The sequence below is a fragment of the Diabrotica undecimpunctata genome, chromosome 5, assembly GCF_040954645.1.
Source record: "Diabrotica undecimpunctata isolate CICGRU chromosome 5, icDiaUnde3, whole genome shotgun sequence".
Taxonomy (NCBI): domain Eukaryota; kingdom Metazoa; phylum Arthropoda; class Insecta; order Coleoptera; family Chrysomelidae; genus Diabrotica; species Diabrotica undecimpunctata.
Genome location: NC_092807.1, coordinates 181,320 through 202,881, shown reverse-complemented (window position 1 = coordinate 202,881; position 21,562 = coordinate 181,320). Strand labels below are relative to the sequence as shown.

At 33.0% G+C, this 21,562-nt stretch overlaps 1 protein-coding gene across 1 annotated transcript in view; it reads right to left on the bottom strand.

The window, feature by feature from the left end:
- LOC140440927 (NADPH-dependent diflavin oxidoreductase 1-like) overlaps nt 1-21,562 on the bottom strand; it is a 51,343-nt gene that overhangs the window by 4,812 nt on the left and 24,969 nt on the right. Inside the window, exons 8-14 of the mRNA XM_072531281.1 lie at nt 15,165-15,271; nt 7,657-7,871; nt 5,643-5,928; nt 5,360-5,592; nt 4,738-4,915; nt 2,363-2,484; nt 1,872-2,074 (exon numbers count right to left, since the gene is read on the bottom strand). Coding sequence (XP_072387382.1) covers nt 1,872-2,074; nt 2,363-2,484; nt 4,738-4,915; nt 5,360-5,592; nt 5,643-5,928; nt 7,657-7,871; nt 15,165-15,271 — 1,344 coding nt within the window. The remainder of the gene's footprint in view (nt 1-1,871; nt 2,075-2,362; nt 2,485-4,737; nt 4,916-5,359; nt 5,593-5,642; nt 5,929-7,656; nt 7,872-15,164; nt 15,272-21,562) is intronic.

Sequence of the window (21,562 nt, the reverse complement as noted above, 5' to 3'; positions counted from 1 at the left end):
TTTTTAATACACACGTTAATATGCTCATAGCTTCTCCATAGATTCTAACTCGATGCCATAAAACAACAGGAAATGACAGGAATTGACAACTGTTTCCTATGGTCAAGAAGGGTAATTCTAACCAGTGTTGCCATAGTTATACACAATATGTTTTCTTATAATTTTTGAATTAATATTTTAATATTTTATTCTTAACTAATTATTGCTTTGGATTTATTGTTTAGCAAAATTACATTAACATTTGACGTTATTTTCACTTTTTCGGCTAGGTCCACAAAAAATTGGGCATTTTTAAGGCGTACCGTCTTACATAATTAGCAAAACAATAAATGTAAGTGATTTTACTATTGACTTGTGTAAAAATACGTAATATTGTTTAAAGTAATCAAGATTTTTATCCTTTCAAAATAATATGGCTGATATTCACATAAAGTAAAATCTTATGTACATTCGACACTGTTGCCACTTTTAACTTTTAAAAAGAGCAATCTTGATTGCTTCTGTTGTAGTGTAAGAGCTTGTTTTTTTGCTGCAGTTCGGTACCTAAGACGCGATGCTTTAATTCTGCGCCTAGTTGTCGTCTTTCTTCCTGGAAACTGTGACATAATTCTTGCAGTTTTCGCATCTTCAAAAGGATTCTCTTCTAATATCTTCAAAAGCGTACGATCTTCATGACCGGTAGATATTTTTGGTCTTATAGAACCTTGCTTTCTTTCGAGAGTTTCTTGCTCTCTCCATCTTTTATTAATATTAACAACTGTTGTACTACTACAACGTTAAAATGGTTCGCTACGGCAGATAGTAACCAACCATCTTCTAATTTCGTTATAATTCTTGCTTTTAGTTCTTTACTAGCATGTGGAGCCATTTTTTGAGGTTGAAAATAATAAGTTATCTGACCAATTTTAAGATTTGGCAGCGACAGTACCAGTATGTAAATAATAAGTATTTATCCTTAAAAATACACTGCTCAATTTTCTACAAAATATGCTTTAAGAGTCGTATCATCTGCGAATGATATGACTTAAGCGAAGCAGAATTCATTGATATAAATTATATATCCGTAGACATCGTACCCTCTTATTGGTACCTTATAATTGTGTCAATTCAACTATAGGTTACGTTATTTGTTATTATTGATTCAAATAAAAAAACACCACATCTTAAATTTATTCGAGCTCATTATACTCATTCAGCGAAGCGAAAACTACTTTCATCTATAATTGAACATTAAATGTATCAAGCTGGGGTAAATTTTTTAAATTGTAGTACAATAATAGAATAGTTAGGTTAAGTGAGTCACAGAACACAAACATTGACACAAGATTGGGACGCTTGACAGAAAATTGAACTGGCAAAAACGCAAAGGTAAATAAGGAAGAATCATTAAGTAGTGCAAAGAATAGTAAAAGAAGCATATAGTCTATAAGAGCCTGTAGTGAATATAAAAAGTGTGAGGGACTATAGTAGTATTAGAAAGAACTTATAGTATAGTAATATTAGAAAGAAATAGGTCACTGAATGAAGGTTTTATGTAAGAAGAATCAGACATAAATTCGCTCACATTGCATAGGGAATACTATTATAATTTCCAAAAATCTATTAAAAATCTTTCCATATTCGACAAAAATTAAATATTTATTGATACACACTCACAAAATTATTGGAATTTTGTACTTGGCAACACTGGTTCACAATGTCATAAGTGATTCTGGTGGTCAACTGTCAATTGTAATCCTATTTTTACAATGTAGCACATGTTAAGTTTTAGTGCTTCTGTAGAATAAAGTATTTAAATAATTCACTGCTAACTCTTAATTACCATAACTGGGAAACAACAAGTTCTAATAAAAATATTATTTTTGACTTACCTTGGGGCATACATCATGCCTAAGGAACTCAAATACCCGCTCGACAAGGCCATCGAGGCGCTTAACAAAAAATACACGTAGTCATTATTGATCAGTTTTGGTAAAACTCTATGGATTCCCTTCACTTGGTAATTACATAACAAAAACAAAGGTATGTACACGATTCTGGCCGTTACTGGAATCCACAAAAATTTGGGACTAGGCTAAAAACAAATTAAAATGAATAAAAACTGATTATGTTATTTTGTTCGGATCGAATTTGAAAGTATTGCTCTAAAAGTGTTGCCAACATTAACTTAACTAATAAAAAGTGGAATCAGTTATGTTATTAGTGATTCTATTGATTAAATTACCTTATAGTTTATTTAATTTATTTATTATAATATGGTTTCCACAGTTTTTTGATGATTTATGATACAATAGTGAAAACACTTATTCCATTAAGGTGTTTTTATTAAAACACGAATACAAGCGTACAATTGGTTACTTACCCATACAAAAAACGCAGGCAAACAACTACCTATCATTGCAAATATGTTGAAGGTCATAAAGCACATCAGATTCACATAAATGTAATCGGGAACAAAGAAGTTATCATCGCTTTTTAGAATTCCTAAAAGTACAAAAAAAAATTCAAGTCAGATTTGTATTAAGCCAGTGATTTTTTTGTTAAGTTAACTCCGGATTAGGTTACACGAAGTAAATTATCAATATTTTTCAAAATAAAACTATTTAATCTCGTAAGTCCAGCAAAAGAGACCGAATACTCGTTTGACTAATCTGATAGCTTACAGCGACTGAGATGGAACGAATAGGCATTATCACATCGACCAGCACGCGGAGAAGACACGTTACAAACTAACTTTAGAAACAGTGCATTCAACCAACTTACACCTCTAAACGATTTCGTTGTAGTAAAAGAGACGGTAAAATGCACTGGTGTTCTCCATAATGTTTAACAATTTGCTAGATTTTAGGTATAAAATAAATATATGTGTCATTAACACGTTGTTCATAGTTTTGCATATTTTGTTTTGTTAATTCAAATAGTGGTGGTTAGTCAATTCAAATAGTGGTCCATTGTCTATTACGAGTGTACCGTTTTTGAGACGTCTGCGATTACCGGTTAAAGTTAGGGTTTTGGTAAATATATTTAACTTTTTATTTTCAAATGAAAATACTTTACTAAAAAAAATCGGTTGCCTGTAAAGTCGGTTTTACGGGCGAAGATTTTACGTGACAACGTCTTTTTCTCGGTAGAATATTTATTGATATGAATATTATTAAATTGCACAATAGGAACAAGGAATTGAATGAAAATAAGAATTGCACAAATTTTAACTATAGAAATATATTTTGTTTACTAAAACATTGTACATGTAAACTTAAACTTAACTAATTTCCAACGCGCCTAATTCTCTAGTGCTGCGTGCGCAGCGGACCGATCATGTTTGAGTGGGAGAGAGACGCAAGGCATTCGCCGGTCCGGCGGGCCTCTCTCTCGTTCGGTGACTCATCATAACAGACGTGAGCGGGCGTTACACTTTTTCATGAGTGACTCCGAGCCACAACCTAATTTAAGACGTTGTCACGTCAATAAAATAATTGTGGGAAACATTTTAATTTGTTTATGTACGGTTTCCAACCATTTCTAAACTTTTTATCAAACATAATTAAATTACAATCGGCATTCCTAATAATCATTAGGCTAATTTGCTTAATGTGTTTAAGATCTTTGTAAGCGGTGTTATTATATTTTACCTCTCAAGCACAACAGTTAGAAAGTTTCTGTCATATTGATCTAAACTCAGTATATTGTAATTCAAACGTGTAGTTTCAAGTGACTATCATGCCTAGACGTAAGTTGGACATTGATGAATTAATTACAATGTGCATACATACTTTACTATGGAAAGAGACAATGCTGGACCTTTAAAGTAATTATGTATAAATCAACTCGTTTGTGACGCACTCGGGATAAGTGAAAGTAAGCTAAAAACTGAAATGAAGACTGTCAGAGACTCTTAAGATCTTACTGTGACTGAGTATCGCGAAGACAAGAAAACAACTCGTAAACATTCTAGGAGCATTGACTTACCTGATGGAGAAAAATTTGAAATTCGCAATATTTTGTATCGAATGCGAGAAAACGATCAACATGTCAGTTTAGATACTTCACTGGCCAAAATAAGAGAAGATACGTTTCTGAAATTAAGAGGACTAGCCTTTGGAAAGTGTTAAGAGATTTAGGATTTAAATTCAAAAAAGAAAATAATAGATTACTTTTATGGGAAAGGAGTAGTCTCGTTCACAAAAGAATTAAATTTTTGAGAGAATAATATATAGACTTTAATCTGAAAATGCAACATTCGTATACTTAGATGAGACATTGACATTTGCAAAGGGTGGAATTAAAAAAATTTGGCAAGAAGACAGCATAAAATCAATAAAACACACAGATAGCGAAGGCAAAAGATATAATTTTCGTGCAGGATGGAAAGAAAGCTTTATAGAAAACTCATTGATTGAACGGAAAGTATTTGATATATTAGCCAAACATAGGCGTCCCGTTTATTTTTTAAGAGTTGTGATTATTAAAATATTTTATCCACTTCGTATGTTTAGTACTGTATCACCTTTTACGTCGATCATTCGAATGATGGAGACACTTCGATCTTTCGCTAGGAATTTTAGTTTTTACGGTATTTATTAGTTCATCTTTTTTATTATCTATAAAGAACACAATCACAGTAAATGGTAAATGACAAATGTGACATTATTCTAAGTTGTTTAAAATGAACCGTTCTATAAGAACTTTGTGTAAAGTTAAGTTTTTTAGAATCAATGCGGTGAATTATGGCCTTACCTGATTGAACAGCAGGGAATATAGCGATAGTTACGAAAAATACCAACCACACGTTCAGTAATTGTGGAAAAGACTGTTTGAAAATTTTCAAATACGGAGGCTTTTGGACTGCTCCACTTGGCATCGGCGCCAAACGCCTCTCTTTTTTGTCTTTCAGGTCGTAGTACCTGTAGAATCTCTAAAAAATACAAAAAAAATTGGTGAGTATAAAAATTAGTCAACATTGCGTTACAAAAGGTCTTTCGTATACAGTTCTAGTCAAAGGTCCGTTCCCCCCTCATATCTTTTGAACGGTTATTGTTATAATAGTGAAATTCGGAGGGAGGTAATAAACAGACGTAGGCTTCTCAACTAGTCATAACAGGTGACGTAATAGTGACAGATTATGTGGCCGAGCCACTCTTGACAGATAATTCTAAATGGGACCTTATGGCAAGTGATACCTCGTTTGAAAGGTATTGAAAATACCTATTCAGTCATCATAATTTTGTTCGAGTTTAAGCTCATTTTGATGAATAAATTAAATAAAAACTAAAATTTCACTATTATAACAATAACCGTTCAAAAGATAAGAGGGGGGGAACGGACTTTTGACGTATAATGACGAAACAAGGATACTTACGTTAAGTGGTAGAGCGAAATAAGTGTCGAAACATATCAAGAGCACAAAGAGTGCAGATATAAAATAATAGATGGCAGCCATTTTAATGCTCGGTGTGCTAAGTTTAGAGACGAGGTTGACGGTAGCCGTAAACGTGCCGCTAACGTTATTTCCTAATATCACAGCCGCTGTATATTTCCCAGGCAATTTCGCCGCCATACCATAAACGGTATTCTGGTAGACTCCGTTAGCGCCTAAAACATCCAAACTATAGAAAATATATTAAGCGCACGTCAATACTTACAATTCAAAATGACAACAAGGAATAACGTCGAATAAAAGAAGATATACGGTATTTCACTGGTGTTGATCATTCCCAACAGTATGGTAACAATGAAGACTACGATTTCTATACCGATGCCCCAAACTATCCTTGTGGTTAGGTTGCCGCCGATTTGTATGAATATATTTGTATAGTTCAGTATTATGGAAGGTATTTGGGCACAAAACGTTAAATACTGCATAAAAGTCGGTATATATGGGAAGTCGTAGTTTATATACGCAGCAGATAACTTATAATCCGTGAAATACTGAAAGATAAACATATATTAGGATGTACATAAAGTTTTTTTTTTCATATTAAAGTTCAAGATCAAGTCTTTAAAGTCGAAAAAAATAATTTCTTCTCTTTTCCTTGCGTATAACTTTAAAACAATTCATTTTGGAGCAAAGTTGTACTGAAATAAAGTAGCGACAATTAAATTTTCTATAAGATATCGCTGTTTAAAATACTTTTAATTTATTACCGTTGCCGCAAAATAGCAATAAATACAAAAAGGAGTTGGAAACAAGCCTTTCACTTCAACGTTTTTCAATTACACTAGTCGTGCCAAAATTCTGTAAACTTTACATACATTATCGTTTTTCCAGCAACATTTATATAGTTTATCAGAACAATTACTTTTTTATTTTATTATTTTATATGTCTGCTTAATATTTTATGCATTTCTCACTCTATATATATATTAACATAATTATTTAATAAAATATGGAAACAGATTCAAGCGAAACGCCGAAAATTCGAGATTTGTGAAGGCAACATTGGCAATACTGTATTGCTAGTCAGTCAACGACCGAGTGTTTATTAGTTCCCAAAACTTGTTGACTGGTCGCCAGGAAAGAGAGCCAAAGCCATTATCATTCGAGAAGAAGGTTAAACATATCAAGAAATAGCAAACAAATTGGGTGGTGGCGCCACCAAATCAGGTATAATGAAAGTTTGTAAACGTTATCATAACACTGGAACGTCAAAATTAGTAAAAAGAACAGGCAGAAAAGTTCATCGTCGCAGATCCGCAAAAGAAATTAATGCTATTGTTAATGCAAATATCGGACCGCACTATCAGAAGAAAGTTGTGTGAAAATGGATTGCGAGCACGAACTCCTAGAAAGAAGCCGTTCCTGAATAAAAAACAGATCAAAAAACGCATTGATTGGGCTTTGGCACACAGAGAGTGGACAAAAGAACAGTGGAGTAAGGTAGTTTGGAGTGATGAAACCAGAATCTCGATCTTTGGGAGTGACGGAGTGAAGTTTGTACGCCGTCGACCGGGGGAAGACCTTTTCATCAGTGTACTACGGTCACTATGATGAAGCATCCTGTGAATGTCATGGTATGGGCTTGTATGACCACTAATGGAGTTGGACGTTTAGCAGTTATAGAGGGCAATATTAATGCAAACAAAATATCAGGAAGAGATACTGCAAGCCAAACTGCTGCCGACTATCAGAGATTTGTTTGAAGGAGATGCCCAGCAATGCATCTTCCAGCATAATCGAGCGCCTTGTCGAACGGCTAAGACTTCCATGGAATGGTTGAGAAACCATGACGTTACTGACCTGCCTTAGCCTGGAAATAGTCCCGATCTAAATCCAACAGAAAATTTATAGTTAAGGCTAAAAGTCTTAGTATCACACCGAAACCTAAGTAACAAGAGAGATATAATTGAAGCCATTATTCAAAACTGGTTTAGAGTTATTACACCAGAAGGTTTGGCTCGTCTCGTGAAACCCATGCTTCACAGAATCGAGTCTGTCCTAAAAAACAAAGGTTATCCCACCAAACTATGAGTTCAATTTAAGTTATCTGGATTATCAAAAACACGTTTGTAGAATATTAGACACAAGGATCCAAAGGTATAACATCATCTAGAAGCTGTATAATAATCTATATACAATAAAATTGACGTTATTACGCTTACGTACATTATTTTTGATTAATGTTAAATAAAAAAAAACAAATGTTAACTTATATTTACCTCAATAGCCGTAATAAACATATTCCAAGGCATCAAAACGCCGATACCGTGGATGACGAATGTGATATAAACTAAATTAAAGCGATCTGGAGGAGCTTCCATAGTTAAATTTTTAAAATTGAGCTCGTCTTCTGGAAGGTTGTTCTCCTCCCACGCTGGATGTAGCTTTACCGGTTGCTGTAGTCGGGCTTTTTCATTAGGATTGCTCTCCATACCTGCGATAAACACAAAAATATTGTCACTGGTTTTCGTTTCGGTAAATGTGGCAAAGTATACTCGATTTGGAAATGCATGATAGCACAGATTTTGTGACAGAAGATTACAGTAGTAGATAGGACTGTTCAATTTGAAACAAAAGAAAAGAGAACATATGCAAACTTAAAAACGGGAAAACAGCGAGAGAAGACGGAATATGTGCAGAACTGATAAAATACGACGAGGAGGCACTATACAGACAGATTTATTAACTAATACAGAACATATGTAGCAAAGAAATAATCCCCGAAAAATGCAAGAAGGGAATTATAGTGACAATCCCAAAACAAGGAGACCATAGAATATGCAAAAACTACGGAGCAATTAATTTACTGAATGTAACATATAAAGTAATGACGTATAATTAGAGACAGACTAACAATATATGGAGAAAGAAGTATAGGACATTGCCAGTACGGTTTCAGAAGAGGAAGATACACGATAGACGCATACATACGCTAAAACAAGCGATAGAGAAAACATACGAGTATGACGAAGAAACACATATACTTTTCCTAGACTTTAAACAGGCATTAAATAAACTAAACAAAAGAAAAATGATCCAAGACTTACAAGAGAGTAATATACCAAATAAAATTATAAGAATGATAGAAATGACAATGCGAGATTCCCAAGCAATAATAGACACCGGAAGAGAAAGAACAGAAATAATAAAAATAAAAAATGGAGTAAGACAAGGAGATGCGCTCTCAACGGGATTGGAAATAAATGAAAACAAAAGAAAATACATGAACGTAAGCAAGAAAAAGAAGACACAAATGACAGAACTGACAATAGATGCACAAGAATTCAAATCAATGCGGGAAATACAGCGTGTTGTAGAAATAAAAAAATGTTTGGAGATAAGCCGAAACACAAAAATGAAAATCTACAAAACGACCATAAGACCAATAGTAGTATATGCTGCAGAAACATGTACACTAATAGAAAAAGAAGAAGAGCAATTGGAAGTTTTTGTGAGGAAGATTACCAGAAAAATACTGGGATCAAAAAAGGAAAACGAATGGATACCACCAGGTAAAAGAACCAGAGGCAGACCGAAACTGAGATGGAGACAACAAGCAGAAGAAGACTTAAGGAGTATGGAAATTAGAAATATAGAAAGGACAATCAAATAGAGAGAAGAATGGAGAAAAGTAGTGGAAACAGCGAAGTCGCACCAAAAAACGGTAAAACCAAAACCAGAATGGGTTGATCTCCCACATAAAAAGGATCTTCAAGTGAAACCAGCTTCAGCATCTTCGAGAGCGTATAGCTTGTATATATACCTGCAAAGTTGTTTATGTATTCATACGAAGATGAAAAAATAGAAGAAATATTGTCAAAAAGTAAAGAAAAATTTAAACAGTTTTAAAAAGAGGACGTTATAAAGTAGAACAGAATTATCTTCAAAGCACATAATGATAGCAATGATAAAACTGGTTAATATCGATACATTTAGCTATGCTATCGAGCAACATTTTTATTTTGATAATAATTGTTTATCTACCGCAATCAATAGCTGTAATGAGAGATATCAAGTATTATCTATTAACGTAAAAAACAAAAAATTTGATTTGTTTTTTTACACAATCTTTACTGTTTATATTTTTTACTTACAGTTATTCTTTGCGACCTGGTCTTTAAATATTTAGTATTCAATATTCTAGTTAAACCGACTAACCCAATAGAACAAAAATCAAGATAAAATACTTTGAATGACAATAAGTTACGAAGAGGTTATCAAATTTAGCAAAAAATTATCAACAATTTTAAACTTACAATTATACTATATTTTATACTTACAAAATCATCGTACATACCGTAAATTTGTTGACCAATCACCGAGGTATATTGTTTAATAATAGTCCCGTAACTTCGTACCAATAAATTTCTTACGGGCATTCTGCCCGCACCATTTAAGACTTTTTCTAAGCAGACTGGTAATTGCTAAATGATCGTATTTTGTTCCATATCAAAATTTACATAACAATATTAATATCATAATAAATTACTTAATGTATCTTTTAGATACGAACTTTGTGAAAGTTGACGGCAGAGAGATTCATCGGAAACCAAAACAGATAAAAGTCTGGTAAATAAGCGTCAATCCAATGTACATATTGACTTTACTATAAAATCGCTTTGTTGATAAATTGTAAATATCCAGTGTGGTCAATATGGTACAATGTACAACCCAATTAGGGCGAGCGAACCGCAGAGTTCATTGGCGGGACAGACCATAATACTTCGATCAAATTGCTCTTCTTTTTTTTTTTCAATTTATGAACAGACAAACATGAAAAGAAGAGAGGTCATGCACATGAACAATACAATGTAGGTGTAGAAGATAGTTTTTGTTAAAGGCAGTCACTGTGATGGAACAGGTGTATATTTAGGACAAATAAAGATACAAACAAAAATAAAGAAAATGAAAACATCAAACTTGAAAACAGAAATATAAAAGAAGCTAAAGAAGTATGGGCACAAGAACAAAGAAGAACAAGAATGTCAGATTATAACAACTATATAAAGAAGAAAAGAAAATCCCACGAAGAAAGAATATATTAATTTCAAAAACAAGAACTAAGTAAAGTGTAATAATGAAAAGACTCTCGTTTTAAAAAAGTTGTTATATTTTAGGTTTTGTATTTTTGAAACAAATAAAAAAGAATGGGGAAATGCTTGCTGAATTTTTGAACGGTATACGAGGTGTGTTCAAAAATATCCGGAATTTTCGTTTTTTTTTAATATTTATTTATTCGTCTACATTAATGTTGTCTCCTTCAAAGTAGTCCCCATCAGATATTATGAACTTGTGCCAACGTTTCTGCCAATCCTTGAAACACTCCTTAAACTCGATCTTGGGGATAGCCTTTAGTTCTACCAGCGATGCGCTTCTATAATTATGAAACGACGGCCCTTTAAAGTTTTCTTTTGGTTTGGAAATAGGAAAAAGTCAGATGTAACCATGTCTGGCGAATATGGAGGCTGGGGTATCATTACAATATTGTTTTTGGCCAAAAATTCACGAACAAGCAATGAAATGTGAGCTGGTGCATTATCGTGATACAAAGCCATGAGTTGTTTTTCAAAAAAACGGCCTTTTCTTTTCGGATTGCTTCAAGCGCACAGCATTGAACTTGTAGGTAGTACTCTTTATTGGCCGTTTGACCTCGTGGCGAAAATTCTTGGTGCACTATGCCATTAAAATCAAAGAGCACAGTGAGCATAACTTATCGAGTCTTATTTGGTCTTAGCGAAACAGAATGCCTCCACTGAGACGATTGCACCTTAGTTTTGACGTCATATCCACAAACCAACGCTTTTGAGTTAGAACAACTTAAAATACACAACCTCTATAACTTAAATAAATAATCCCGGTATTGGCCCTCAGTAACTTAAAGAAATGTTTCCACAACCTCTAACATAAAATTGTTTGCCAATGTGTCATTTCCAAAGAACGTGATCTTTCTTATTTATTGCTTGCATGTGTTCATTTAATGTAAACTACATAATATCACATGTTTTCTTCTTGGAATCTCTTAAAAGCTATATTTGCGGCGGTTAGGATTAGGACAACAGCTTACTGCACCATAAGTTTTTGATTTTGTTTAGAAACATCGCTTTACATACTGTGATAACTTGCTTGAAATGAGTTCAAAAAGAAAATTAACAACGCTACATATGCTGATAAATTAAAAGCTATAGAAGCAGTGAAAAATGGATTCAAAAGAAAAGTTGCGGCTCAGTTTGGAATATACGAGAGTACATAATCAATCATCATTAAAAAAAAAAGCTGAACTATTGAAAAAACAAGAATCAGGAGACAATCTTCAATGTAAAAAACGAAAAATTGTCGAATTCCTTAATTTGGAACAGTGTTTGTTTATGTGGTTAAAACAGTGTAGAAACAAAAACATCAGTGTCAGTGGACCCATACTGAAAGAAAAAGCTGTAGAGTTCGTTAATTCACTAAAAATCGATCATTTTAAAGCTAGCAATGGCTGGTTAGAGAATTTCAAGAGACGACATGATTTAGCCTTCAAAAAAAAATGTGCGGCGAAAGTGCGAGCAAGCAAATCAGTCTGCCAAGAGTAGAAATCCGAATTGCATAATTTAGTGAATAATTATGATCCCAATGATGTTTTTAATGCTGACGAAACGGGTCTATTTTTCAAATGCCTTCCCGACAAAACATTAACATTAAAAAATGAAAAATGTCATGAAGAAAACGACTTACTATTGTGCTTTGTGCAAATTCTACGGACACAGAAAAACTGAAACCTTTAATTATAGGGTAAGTTAAAAGAGCCTCGGGGTTTTGCAGGCTTAAAATCACTGCCCATGGATTATGAAACCAATAAAAAAGCATGGATAACAGCAGAAATTTTTAAAAAATGGCTGATTAATATAGATAAGCAAATCGTAACTTCAAATAGAAAAATTATTTTGTCCATCGACAACTGCACAGCACACGGGGACATATCACCATTAAAGTACAATTTCTTCCATCAAACACAACATCACAATTTCAACCTTTGGATCAAGGTATAATTAAAAATTTGAAAACATTATACAGACAAGAAGTAGTTAGAAGAATGATAGCTGATATGGAGCAAAATACGATTTTTTCTATCAATGTTTTTCAAGCAATGAGGATGGTGGACAAAGCATGGCGAAGCGTAACATTCCTCACAGTGAAAAACTGCTTTAGGACATGTGGTTTTTCTTCAAAACCTCAAGAAATCATTTAAGATTAAAATAATAATGTACCTGAAGAATAGAATAACCACATGTCTGGGTTAAAGATTACGTAACTGAGGAAGAAATATTGGAATCAGTTAACAACTCTATTGAAAGTGATAAAGACGATGAATTTAATGACGACCCACAAATTTCATCTAAGATCAATCAAAGAAGCAAAAAGTGCTTCAACGACTGTACGATCATTTATAGAGCAGTGTAGCAACATAAAAGATAACGTATTCTCTTCTCTATTTGTCATTGAAAATAAAATCGATTTAGAAACTAAGAATTGTTTAAAACAAAAGAAAATCACAGATTTTTTTAGTAGGTTATACCTTTGTTACTTTAACTTTATGTAACGTGTATAATAAATGAATGTAGTGTATGTAGTAATGTAGTGTACAATAAATGCCTATACATATTTTATTGAACTTCTGACCTATATTAATCCATCCCAACATCGACCCTCGATAACTTAAAACCTCTACAACTTAAAATAATTGGTTTTTCCCTCGGACTTTAACTTATCGTTATTCTGTATATTCTTCTTATCTTTCTTATAATTAAGGCAATTTTTATCTGAAAGACGTAATCAACAGCGATTTGTTCGTAGGTAGTGACAGATTCGCGTATTATGAACGTGGACATCAGACTGCTTTATTAAATGGTCCCGTTTTGAGTGAATTTCAGTTAGAACTTAAAATACTGACAGAGTAGGTACCGGCATAATTTTGAATTTGATAAAGAAAGGTCGGCAGTGTTCTAGATAACTAAACCCTGCTAAAATCCTGATAACTTTCTTTTGCATTCTAAAAATTTGAAGTGCATTTGTTGAATTGCTCCATACTCCATATGATTAAACCATAGATTAGGTGAGAGTGGAATAAAAAAAAAATATGTAATTTTTAATGTTTCAAAGTTTTTAACAGTCTCTTTGTTATCTGGATCATTGTGTAAATTACTTGCAGATATAACCAAATTTTGCAAATCAGAGTTAAAATTTAGTTTGTTTGCAGCAAACCATGTGCTAGATTTAGTAGAAACTTCTTCATGAGACATTTTTAAATCATCATTATTTTTTCCTGATATAACGTATGTCGTATCATCTGCTAATTGTATGAATTTGTACGGAGATATGAATTTAGGCAAATCGTTGACATAAATAATAAACAAAAGAGGTCCTAAAACCGAACCTTGTGGGACTCCATGTTTTACGGATAGAAAATCGGGGAGATGATCTTTAGACACTACCGTCTGGTGTCTGCCACATAGGTAAGAAGTTATATCGTCTTAGTTAGAACGTCCCTACAATTAGAATTACTAAGAGACTTTATTATTTGAGAGGCCTCGTCTTCCACAACGGGACGAAAAAAAAGGACTTGCTCAGAGAAGGATAATTTTTATAATTGAAGAGGAAATCGACATTAATAGTGGGAAGAGATGTAATTATATTCTCTGCAATTGTAGTAAAAAATTGATTTATTTCGTCTGGAGGTAGATCAGGTTGTACCGAACTGTATCTTGTATTGTTTCTTTCGAAATTTACTATTTTCCAGCAGTCTCTAGGTTTATTATTGGATTTAGTAACAAAATTATAGTAAGCTGACTTTTTAACAATTTGTAATTGCCGATTATATTCAAATTTTTGTTGTTTATATACGAGTATATGTACTTTGAACAAATCGGGATCCTTAATGGCATCTGCAATGTGTTTAAATAAAAGAAATAAATCTGGATCGTCGTTTACATCATTTAGTGACTCCTGAGCAAATTCCATTCGCCGCTGTTTTTGTTCAAAATTCAACAATTTTGGAACAAATTTTGCTGACTCACGTTTCATACCCAAAACGTTGTCAAAACGAAAAAATGTCATAGCATGAGCCAATTGATATTCCAACTTCATCAGCGACTTCTCTGATTGTGATTAGGCGATCGTTCATAAGCATTTCTGTCACTTTTTTTACGTTTTCGTTGGTTCTTGATGAGCTTGGGCGTTCATCACCTTCAACGTCTTCACAACCATCTTGGAAACGCTTATACCACTCATAAACACTTGTTTGTTTCATAGCATGTTTACCATAGGTCTTTGTTAACATTTCAAATACTTTGCTACACTTTATTTCATTTTTTTACGCAAAATTTACTACAAATTCTTTGATCCATTTTGTTTTAATCAATGAAAATCGTCGAGCTCATAAAAACCGTCGAACCTTAGCCGCTGCCACAGACAAGGTAAACAACAATAATATAGCTGCAATTTTTTTTATAATTTAGGAGCGTGTATACCAACATAATAAAAAAAAATTGACGACTGGGCTCTCCAAACCCACGAAATTTAAAAATTCCGGGTATTTTTGAACACACCTCGTACTTACGTTAACTTTAGATTTAACTCTGTTTTTATAATTTTTTTTTTAGTGTTCATTAGAAGGTTTGTCCAGTTTTCAGAAAATACTCCATCGTAATTACGTTATTTATTTTTTTGCACATAAAATTAAACTTACCTTGAAGTTGGTAGGTGTTGGTTCCATTATTCTCATTATAATGAACTCCTCTGGACCGATTCATCTTTACTGTGCAATAAAATCTTAGCTTCCCAAAGGTTTTCAAACTAAATCATATTTTCTAATTCAAAGATACCTGCAACAAAAAATATGAATTTTCAAAATAACCAATGACAAACATACTATAAAATTACAATGTAACTGTTTTTACATGTAATCATATGTAAGGAATTTATGCATCCTTAATGAGTGTCATATGTTGAGCAATTATTATCTTTAACTATTCTTCATCAATTATCTGTATATGTATATATTATTAGTGTAGGGGCAAAGGAGGGTTTCGTGGCCGATTGAGGTCCATCATATTTCACAACTGATTTTTGTGTATTTTGCCCGTCACCATGCGACGGGTGATCCAATAAATTGCATATACAATTACTCCTTAATTTTTTCTATCTTCCTCTTATAAGGCTAGGACGACCATAGAATAATATTTTAATATTATTCTGTTGTCTCTTTAATATTATAATTTTTAAAGTCACTTTTGGAGAGTCGCTGAACTTTTTGCGTAAAGTCGTCTTATGAAATCGACCTACGTATAAAACCAGCGTAATTCTAGTTTGGCAATTTATTTGATGGGAAAGCTCGAGTTTTGTATTAGATTTTTTACCGATCGCCAAATTCGCAGCCAATTTTTTAGGATCAAGAAAATTTTTAAAAGAATTAACAATTAAATTTTTAAAATAATAAACTTCTTGCATGAAAAGGCCGGTCTTTTCACCTGTAGATAAATATTGTCCTATCTGACAGATAGTTATCTGAAGGATAGACATGGTTATATTTTTGATTTCGCGAAAACCTACAACATAACGAACTACAATAAACACAATTTAATTTCCAGATTACTTTTCATTCAGTACTTTATTTGATAAATAAATATTTTATGTCAGATAATTTTAATTTATTTTATCTGTTCAGATTTGTTTCCAAGGTGACGCTAGAATTTTAAATCTATACTAACATAAAACTTTAAATTATTTTGTATTAAATCGTACCTTAAAAATATTAATATTATTTATTAATTATATTAATATGTAATTCATACGTTAATCATCGTTTCAAAAACAAAATATGATTGAAGTGTCAAATGGTGGTAGTTCAGATTTCTTTCCTAGATGGCGTCATTAGTTTACTGGACGAATGGTGTGACTTGTCATCATAGTCTTTTATATAGATAGATAAACTAATAAAGATATACCCTTTTTTCAAATCATTTTTTGTTTCTTTTAAAAAAACAAACCAAAAAATCGGTCCAATAGAAGCCGAGATATTATTAAACAATAACAAATTCCGATTTTAATTTTTCAAAGTTTGTTTTTTTATCAAAGAAACAAAACATGATTTGAAACAAGGGTATATCTTTATTAGTTTATTAGTTATACGCATTTAAATAATTAAATTGTTAATAACAAGTTCCTGCCGAAAAGATCCGATTATCATCTTGAAGATTCGGACTCAACTGTTCAAAATTCAGTTCGGTTCAAACAGTCACTTGTAAAATCTCATGGACCTCAATCTGCGACGAAAGCCCCCTTTGCCCCTAGACTATTATGTATTTAACAGATATGTTAAGAATATCATCAACGTTTATATAACAGTTCTTAAATAAAAAACTCAATGCCAGTATTAAAAATAACTTTGTAAAAGTTCTGCGGTAATAAAAAACATATTTTGATGTTCTCCAATGTTGAAGTTATTTTGCTGACAAAGCAAATTTCATTATAAATATAAATATTTACAATTAAATACTTTTTGGAAATACATATATTAAAACTTCTTTCGTAATATGTACTGCTAATGTGGCGAAGGTGTAGCATTAATAAAGTATTTTAGTAATCTGGGAAACGGCGAAGCACATTCGTTAACGGAAATTTCGTGCCTCCCTTGGCGAACCCCCACTGTTCAAAAATGTTAACGTCTATAACAAAGAGCTGCACGAGGGGTGTGCGGATCCCGCTTTAGTAAGTTCAAAGAGCAGCAGCGTCTTTGATGGTGGAAAATACAGAAATTATCGCAATTGTGGGAATTCTTGTGAAACATCTATGATAAAAATAAAACACATTTATATACTTAATATAATATATATACAGGGTGAGTTTTTAAAGCGGCATCGGTCGATAATTCCATTATGGTATAGAATAGAATATCCAAAAAACTTATTTAGAAAAAAAGGAGGCAATGATATTCACCATACTTGGAAAATATGTGGAATTCTACAGGGTGATCAAAAACTACGTGGTATAGCAAACATACCATCCCTATATATTTTTTCAAATTTGTATTCTCATAATTCTTGTTTTTACAGTATTAGATTTTGCATTACTATACAAATTATTTAACAAGTTATGACCATTTTTATTTCGAAATCCCTATGAAATCAACATATAAAGAAGTAATGCATAAACAAATATTTATTTTAAATAATAAAGTAAACAATATATTTTATTTTTTAATTAAGTTTCATTGACAAAAATTTGTATAAGGGATGAACTACAAAACAAAATTACGATTATCTCAATTTTTTAAATGGATCACACTATTTTTTTTTTCTTTTACACTAAATATTATTTTGTGTATCCAATTGACCATGTTATAATTGACAGAAGGCACTTTACAAACCTAATGGACGTAAGAAGTTACAGAGGCGCAAATATTGACTCAGACCATTATATGGTAAGGGCCAAGTTACGACAAAGAATTTCCAATGCCAAGAAAGAAAGGGGCACTAGACAAGTAAAATATAATTTACATATGCTAAAAAATGAAAACAAAGAGAAACAGTTCCAGTCACATATAAAAGAAACCCTAGAACACACCTGGGCAGTCGACCAATCAAGCACGGAAATGTGGAACAACTGCAAGGAGGCTCTGAAATTAGCAGCCGAAAGCACATTAGGAATATCCCGAACCCAAGAAAGAAACGACTGGTTCGACCAAGACTGCAAAAAAATAACAGATGAGAAGAACGAGGCATTTAGGACCATGCAACAACGAAAAACTAGAACAACAATAGATAGATACAAAAACTTAAGGAGAGAGGAAAAACGCATACACCGAAAAAAGAAACGAGACTCGGAAAATGACATATTAGAACGGCTCGAAAGCCATATGAGTCAAGGAGAAACAAGAAAGTTCTATCATCAAATAAATAGTATTAGAAAAGAATTCAAACCAAGAATAACTATTGTAATGATAAGGAAGGTAACTTACTTACCAACAAAGAGGATATCCTTTTACGATGGGTAGAGCACTTTCGAGAGTTGCTGGAAGGGGAACCTACTAACAATATAGAGCTGGAATATCGAAATGAGGAACTCGTGGAACCCCCCTCGGTAGATGAAGTGAAAATATCTATAGAAAAACTAAGGAACCATAGGTCCCCAGGTAGCAATGGCATCCCAGCAGAGTTATTTAAGCACGGTGGAGAGCAGCTCACCAAGGTGATGCGAGAAATTGTTTGTAGAATTTGGTCTGAGGAGCAAATGCCTGAAGAATGGAGCTTAGGCTTAATTTGCCCGTTACACAAAAAGGGAAACCAACTGGAATGCAATAATTACCGCGGAATTACTCTCCTAAATACAGCATACAAGATATTGTCAAATATTTTGCACGAGAGATTAAAGCCTTATACTGAAATGTTTCTAGGAGAATATCAGGCGGGATTCAGGCGTGGACGTTCAACAATTAACCAGATCTTTACACTACGACAGATCCTCGAAAAAGCGCAAGAGTTTAACATAGATATGTATCATATTTTTGTCGATTTTAAAGCGGCATATGACAGTGTCTTAAGACCAAGTCTTTACAATGCTATGAATGAGTTGGGAATTCCAAAAAAACTCATATGTTTGATAAAAGTGACAATGACGAAGATGCTATCAGCAGCTAAAATTCAAAACGACTCGTCAACCCCATTTCAAATACATAGGGGGTTAAGGCAGGGAGATGCGCTGGCGTGTCAGCTTTTTAATGTCGCCTTAGAAAAAGTTGTACGAGACGCTAATTTAGATAGCAGGGGAACAATATTTAATAGATCAGTCCAAATTCTAGCATATGCAGACGACGTGGACATTATAACAAGAACTAGGGCGAGAACTGCGGAAATCCTAACCGAGCTAGTAGCAGCAGCAGAACGAATGGGGTTACAGATAAATCAAAATAAAACCAAATTCATGGCGACTAACACAAACACAAGAGCTGGAAATGTTGACACAAATTTAATCATCAATGACCAAAACTTCGAAGCAGTCAAAGAGTTCATATATCTAGGGACATCGGTTAACCCCAATAATAACACATCTGAGGAAATAAAAAGGCGAATAATAATTGCAAACAGGTGTTATCATGGTCTATTAAAGTACTTAGCTAACAAACGTCTGTCTCAAAAAACTCGTATAAGGCTGTATAGAACACTGATAGTCCCCGTTCTCACATATGGATCAGAGGCATGGACGCTAACGAAAACAGATGAATCCGCTCTATCAATTTTTGAAAGAAAGGTGCTACGCAAGATATTCGGAGCGGTCTGTGAGAACGGAGTATGGAGGCGTAGATATAACTTTGAACTGCAGAATATCTACAAGCATACGTTTGGTGGTAAAGATATTACCACTATAATTAAGCGAACCCGCCTGCAGTGGGCAGGACATGTAGCCCGGGCCCCTGAGTCAAACATGATAAAAAAGATTCTAACAGCGCAACCCGTAGGAATGAGAAGACGGGGTAGACCAAAGCTAAGGTGGATGGACGGGGTAACACAAGATACCGAGAAGATCGGAGTCGGCAACTGGAAAATGCAAGCGAGGGACAGAATAGAATGGCGTAGAAAGCTTGAGAAGGTCGAGGCCCTCTAAGGGCTGTAGCACCAAGATGATGATGATGACTAAATATTATTTTATAGAAATTTTGTATTTATGATACTCTTTCATTTTTATATAGCATTCCCTATACAGAAACTCATTACTTTCTGAGATATTTTTAGTTTTTTTCAAATTACATTCAATACATTCAATTTTTGTAAGTAGAAATAAGTATTGAGTATTGAGTGATAATATAACAAAAATATTTTTATTCAATAAGTAACCAACAAAAAATATAAATCATAACAATATGCACTGAATGTATCAATAAATGTGATATTATGGAAATATCATATTTTATTAATGAAATATAAGATTCCTAAAATTTCTACAACATAGTTTATTTTGTATAATAATATAACAAGATTATTTTTCTCATATATAAATATCTCACACAAAACAGAAAGCAAAACAATATACAATTATTGATGTAACAATTTTTATATTGTTATATCAACAGTATTCTAAGCCAGGAGGTTACAAGGGTAAAATAGTAGGCTTTGAAAAAATGACAGTTTTCATATTATTAAACCGTAAACGGTAGGCCTTGAAAATGACAGTTTTAATATTATTACCTTTTTAATCGGTATGTGTGGCTTGTCTCTATTGTTAAAAATGAATTTTTCTGTAGAAGAGTTAACAGATATGATCTGGGTATTAGGAGAAACTTCGAGAAATTGCTTACTTGCATCCAGAATATATCACGAGCGATATCCTGAACGGAGGAAGCCAAACGCAAGAGCTTTTGAAAAATTAATGGATCGTTTTGTTCGCACTGGTTCAGTTGTATATGAAAAAAAAAATGGAATTGAGAATGGTTATCCAAATATAATAGGTCAATCCTCAACAACTCATTCATTGTAAAGTTCCAGCTTTCAGTCTATCTTAAAGTATTTAGTATACAGTTTTGGTTTTTGAACTTCAAACAGGTTTCTGGTAAATTTTGATGTGTAGTCTAACAGTTGTAGTAGGTTCATAAGAAAAAGGGAAAAAATAAAAGAAGAAGTGGTGTCATTTGCAACGTCCAGGAATTTACTCTTAACCCCACAATTCACAGTGGGCTGGCACACGTAGCTTTTAAACTGTTTTTAATTATCTTTTTCCTATGTGTTAGTGTATAGAATCTCGTGTCACGATGTTTGTTTCAACTAATATCCCAAACCATTGAACATATTTCAATGTAATTTTCTGAAAGTTTATCGTTTGGTACAACATATTTTTTATCTCGATGGACGGTCTGTATACTTATGCACAGCCAAAAAAAAATTATTGTTTATAGTTAAAAACATTTTTTTATACGGCGTACAAATTCTTGATAAATTGATTTTTTTAAGTAGGAGTGGTAAACTTTTTTTCATTTTTTTTGGTATCCCAAAATTGACATTCTTAGCAAAGTTCAGCTAGTTCGTATGATTTTTAGAGGATCAGTGGTATTTTCATCTCCGACGACTGGAGTATTATCAGAAAGCATTAAATTGA